The sequence below is a fragment of the Cornus florida genome, unplaced genomic scaffold (assembly GCF_030987335.1).
Source record: "Cornus florida cultivar Cherokee Brave unplaced genomic scaffold, ASM3098733v1 CherokeeBrave_3.0.0_Hap2_Chr01, whole genome shotgun sequence".
NCBI classification, from domain to species: Eukaryota; Viridiplantae; Streptophyta; class Magnoliopsida; order Cornales; family Cornaceae; genus Cornus; species Cornus florida.
In genome coordinates, this window is record NW_026775571.1 from 68,228,932 (window position 1) to 68,235,242 (window position 6,311).

Sequence of the window (6,311 nt, forward strand, 5' to 3'; positions counted from 1 at the left end):
AGTTAATTATATATACATTATATTGTAATTGTCATTATTGTTGCCTCTATTTTATATGAATGGGGCCATAAGTATATATCATATTATATAATAAAATAAATGATAAAGTGCAAAAAAACCTGTTACTATATAAAATAAAAAAAAATTATAAGAACCACCCCACTTTTTATACAGTGCATATAAATTCTTATATTTTAAAAAATTTGTAGCAAATTGCCCATTGGTCTCCAGTTTTGATCAAATTTTTTTTTTTAATTTTTTTTTATAAAAATTTCAAAAATACCCTTAAGGAAATTTTAGATATTTCTTTTTAATAAAAAATTAAAATTAAAAGAATAAATGAATAAAATTTACAAATAAATAATACAAAATTAAAATTTTGGGGGGTTTTATACATCGTTTTTAAAAAATGTCCTTATTTATTTTATTCTAATCATTTAATTATTTTTATTATTAGTTTTATTTTATAGTTTTTATTATTTATTTTTCTTACGGTCATTTTAGGTATTTCAATCTTCAAATTGAAGAAGTGTTCTTATTCGCTCCATTTGTAAAATATAGGGGAACTATTATTTCATAATACATACTATACACAAATACTAGATTATCATTTCATATTATATAGTTTATCTATATTTTTATTGTATAATATATTTTGAATATTTTTATAATATTTAATTAAAATAAAAGTATCATATATATTATGTGTTTTATATAAGTATATTATTATATAAAAAATTATTTATTATAAAATATATTTCTTATATAGTAACTATTTTATTATATGATATAATGTATTTATATAGTTTTATTTATTTTCAACTTTTAGTATAATAGATCATATAGTGTTATATTATATTTTATTTATGAGTTTTTAAGGTACAGGGATAAAGTGTCAAAAAATAAAAGTGCATGGGAGTTTTGTGAATTTAACCTTTAAAAAAATTTAATGTAGAAGAGTATTTTAATCATTCAAAACTTTAACAGAATTTATACGTTATATTACTGTTTACTTTAATTGAGAACTAATAACAGAAATGGACTAATTTCATATATTATTATGATGCCATCCCTCAATGACACAAATTTAGTTCGATGTGTTCGATCGAACTCTCTATCATTATAATATTTATTATTTCAATTGCTTTGTGCATATGTTATGACGATCCAACTCTGTCATTATTCATAATTAATTATAGTATGATATTTTTATTTTTTTTGAATGATATTTATTATTTCCATTGCTTTGTGCATATGTTATGAGGTTAAATTGCCATAATGTTTCAAGTTTTGTATTGGTAAAGTTTACAATGTAAGGAGAGTATTAAGTAATGGAACCCAAACTTTAAATGAGAATATTTTTTGGGAGCTTTTAATAATTGTCACAGTGGCCTATTGTAACGGGTGAACGATTGCTCATTTATTTAAAAATCTAAACTATCTGATAATGTTACATACCCAGTCATTCATACTCATTTCACTTCATGTTCGGATCCGATGTGGGACAAGTATTCCTTGTAATCCCCTCCCCTCAGAACACTCACTGATCGGGACGCCTCCAAGCCGGGCGCTTGGCATGACACCAGATTAAAGACTGAGTTTATCTTTGATACCAACAGTAATAGGTTAAAAATTGTCTATTTGTCCAAAAACTTAAATTATTAAGTAGTGTTACATACTAACCTATTTATATCTATCTTACTTCCGATCTGAATTCAATAGGGTTGAGTCACCCATGACATTCATGAAAAGTGTAAATGAAAATTACTAGTACATTTTAAGCTTCTGATGTCACTAAATTACGTAAATGACTCTTAGAAAGGATTTTGTAGCATATGATGTGAGCAATTAGTAAAGTTAGATTAATTTTTCGAAGTCAAAAATCATGGATGACGTTATTTTTGCTAATTGTCAGGAAAAGTAAGCGTAATTTATTTATTATTATTATTATTATTTTTCAGTAATTTATTTATTATTATTATATATTTTCTCTTGAAAAAAAATTCACACACTCATGTATATTTTATATTTTATAATAAATTTGTTATCTTATTTTTATATTTATATGCTTGTGCAAAACATTAACTTTTCTGTCATACCAAGTATTTTATTCTTATATTTCCCAAAAAAAAAAATGTAATTTATTCTTGTTTTTATACGCAAAATTTTTCTAGAATCCGTGCTTAATTAGGAGTAAATATCTTGTAAGCATTGTGCTATCATTGTTTAATCAGGAAAACAAGTGGAGAAAATCTTAGTGGAGGAATAGAGAGAGCTTCATATATTATCATCATGTAAGTTCTTCAGTATTCCTTCAACGCATATATATTTACTATTCTTGTATATCTCTCCATTCGCACTTACCTCCATCTATATATAAGAGATTTACGAATTAAAATCCCAGTATCATAATTTAAATTCTGCATATTATAACTTTGAGAATTCCTCAACTTTTTGTAACATTTAAACAAATTCAAGGCCACTTTGTGCACACTTCATTTCAGATTATTTTAATCTATTTAGTTATTCTTATTATTATTTTTTTTAAAGTGAAAAACTTAAGGAACAAAGTACAAATAAACAATTAATAATGATAAAATTACGTCATATGGAATTGATTTGTTACTTTTGTTTCTTATCATTTGCTTGTTTATGGGGAATGAGTAGCATTACTCTTCATTTTATATCCATTATTATTGCAAGTTTACCTAATTCCCACAGTCAAAATCATTTAATCAAACAAACAAATTACTTTAAACAATCATTTCTCACAAGTGACAAATTACTATAAACAATCATTTCTCACTTGATTTCCAAATTATTTGATCCTACACATAAGGTCCTAGACCATGAACCCCGTAGCAGGAAAATAAACATATGGTTCGAGCGATTAGGATTTTTCAAAATAATATTATATATATATACACAACACAAGTGACAATTACACACGCATATATACATATAATTTTACTGTTTTATACATAATACTTGGGCTGTAAAGCTGACTCGTGGTGTTGAGTGTATAAGAGACAATTTAATTTAATTTATTTTTTTTGGGATAATTTACATTTACCTCTTTTCTACTTAGGTTTTATTACACTTACGTCTCTAATATTGAATTTCTTAAAGTTACCTCCCTTCTAATTGCATGTCTATAAAACACAATTCTTGCAGTATGTTTCACTAACTACTAATAATAGTCAACGTACACTATTGTGACAAATTTTTTGACAAATATTTATCCAATATATCTTTAGTCTTGTCTTTCCAATAACAAAAAATAAAATTTATTGATCGATACTATAATAAGATAATATATCTTGTAAAATTCTTCACTCTTCATGCTTGCAGCTTAGATCTCCTTTGGAATTGTTGTTGAACCACACCTTAAAGTGTATTTTTTGAAATTGTTTGCTTCTAGCTAAATAGCGCTTTTTTATGAAGCTAAATTTTTAATTTATAAAATTGCGACAATTTCATCCGTTTTTTTTTAATTTTTATACAGGTTACTATAAAAGATATGCTTTAAAATATAATTACCAAACTAATTAAAAATTACTTTAATTATGAAAAGTAATTAATCTATCACCAAGCACCTAGCGTGCTTATTTTCTTTTAATATTATTTTTATTTTTTATAACTTTTTTATCCACACCTAGTATGATGTAACTAATAGGAAACCCTATAAAAATTCCTATTTCTTCAATCAAACCCATTTTTTTTTTCTCTTCAAAGTTTTCTCATTTTTCTTTTGTTTTTATTTTCTTCCTCTTCTTCTTCTTCTTTTGGTTTTATTTTTATCCTTAAAATATCTTTTTGCTCATGTATGATGATGTATGTGCTGTAAAAAAATATATTCTTTTGTTTTTTCTATTTTTTTTCTCTCTCTTCTTCTTCTTCTTTATTTTTGCAATTTTATGAGCTAAATGTATGTATTTTATATATTTGAATTTTTCTTTACAGTAATATTTTGCAAACAATGACATACTAGTTGATTTTTAATTACTGAACGCGCGGTTATTGCCCTTGTATTTTTTGGTTTTGTCATCTTAGGTTTTTTTTTGGGTAATTCGTTTTGTTATCTTAGTGCACCATTGATTGTCATGTTAGTTGAAAAAAGAAATAATTAATAATTAATATATCCCCAAACTAAATCTGGGCCCTGTCACGAGTTAGGCATGTAGGTCTCAAAATGCATTTTCCTCCCACGACCTCACTGTGGAATTAGCTTAGATCACAAATGCTTCCATGAATATAAAGTTACAGTAATATTCTCTAAGACTAATAAAAATGAAAAAAAAATTAATAATTATTTGTTGTTCCCTAAGGTCTTTAATAGAATGTTTAAAATGGACAAATGATCTCTAATCTATCATGATGTGTGGTGTAGATTTTCTCTTGACAAAGAATTCCAACAATGCTATCACGAAACTCAAACTCTCTGCCTTTCATTTTGAAAGGAAATGAGATACTATTACGCAGCCACACCCATTGGTAAGAAGTTCCACTAGATTTGGCTACAATGCTACATATGTCTTACTTTTAAGCATGAATTCCAATAAATGTTGATAACAACGGGTAGAATTTTATTAATGAACAGAGACTTGTAGAACATGGATTCTGCTACCACTTCAGAAGAACATGTTTCTATTAGCATCGATGAAAAGCATGCTGGCCACTCTGATGTGCCTCCTGAGCGTTGTATCTTCAAAGTGCGTGAAAAACTACGTAAGATAAATCCAGATGCATATGAACCAGAGGTTGTTGCAATTGGTCCGTACCACCGAGAAAAAGCTAATGTCCAAGGGATGGAAGAGTTTAAACTACAATACCTAAGATCACTTCTTGCAAGAAAGAAGGAGACAAGCGCGGAGAGATACATAATTGCAATGAGGAAACTGGAGGAAAAGGCACGTAAATGTTATGCAGAGCCCATAAGCCTCACTTCAGATGAATTCGTGCATATGATGCTTCTTGATGGCTGCTTCATCATTGAACTGTTCTTGAAGTACTCAAACAAGGTTAGAAGAGATAAAAATGACCCTATTTTTAGAACATATTGGATGATTGGCCGCTTAAGGCTTGATTTGATCTTATTCGAAAATCAGCTTCCTTTTTTCATCCTTCTCAAATTATATGACTTGATAATTGAGGATCCAAAACCAGACGAGTTTATTCACATTGCATTCGATTTCTTTGGGTTTTTATTTAAAAGTCATGGCCTGTCAGACTTTGATAGGGAATCTGTTCACAACGTCCAACATTTACTTTACTATACAGTAGCATATGCCCTCCACTTGTAAGGTCTTGAGAGAGAATGGAGTGGGATGACATACAATGTACATCCCAACTTCAAAAAGCCGGGGTAAAATTCAGGAAGGCTGAAGGCAGGAACTTGTTTGATATTACGTATTCCAGTAGGACAACGAGAATCCCACATTTGACCATTGACAATGATACAGAGTCCCTCTTCAGAAACCTTATCATGCACGAGCACTATGGTGATGATGGTAATAGTTTTTGCTGTATCAGCAATTATTGCTGCTTCATGGATGATCTCATTGACAAACCAGAGGACCTTGAATTATCACAAATTTGCTGGGTGATGATGAAAAGGCTGCCACCATGTTCAATGCGCTTTGCTACAATATCAACATCAATTATGATCTTTTCAGCTATGGTAACATTTACAATGATGTGAATACGCATTGTAGGAAACGTCGACATAGATGGATGGCGACATTGATCCTGGGCACTCATTTCGTTTGTGGCCGCCTTTGTATTGCTTCTGCTTACTATCACGCAAACCGTTTTGACTATTTGTTCTTATTTTGTTCACAAATCTTAGTTTCCTTTATGTTGGCACATTTAGCATATAATCCCAAATATGTGTAAGGTTTTATGGTAACCATTTGGAGTGATAAAATCCCGAGCGGGGGTATGGATGTACATGAAAAGGTGTATATATTGAAATAGGTACAGGTGAAGTTCTTTCATGATCAATATCCAGGAAAATTCACGGACTATACTCAAAAACACAATTTGAAAAAAAGATCGAATTATTGAGTTAAAGCTAAAAGTGATTAAGCAAAGATTGTATATCTTTATTCAAGGTTTTGGTCTCTATTTATAAGCAATTTACAGGTAATTGAGTCCTTTTTAAGACTCACTTTGCTTGTCCCTTAAGAATCTTAATCATAATATAATATCCTTACCGTAAAGATTTACATGATTTGGTGATTTGGTTTCCTTATATTATAATCATTCTACTAATAAATTTACTACTAAAAATGGGTTTAGTAGTCATTTGG

At 28.6% G+C, this 6,311-nt stretch overlaps 1 protein-coding gene across 1 annotated transcript; it reads left to right on the plus strand.

Moving 5' to 3' along the window:
- Window positions 1-4,613: 4,613 nt before the first annotated feature.
- LOC132274004 (UPF0481 protein At3g47200-like) lies at window positions 4,614-5,303 on the plus strand. Its single transcript, XM_059775143.1, has one exon. It carries the CDS (start codon window positions 4,614-4,616, stop codon window positions 5,301-5,303), a length of 690 nt encoding a protein of 229 aa, XP_059631126.1.
- Window positions 5,304-6,311: the final 1,008 nt, after the last annotated feature.

What these genes read in the sequence shown, in the direction of transcription:
- LOC132274004 (XM_059775143.1), top strand. Translation starts at nt 4,614, where the DNA reads ATGGATTCTGCTACCACTTCAGAAGAACATGTTTCTATTAGCATCGAT.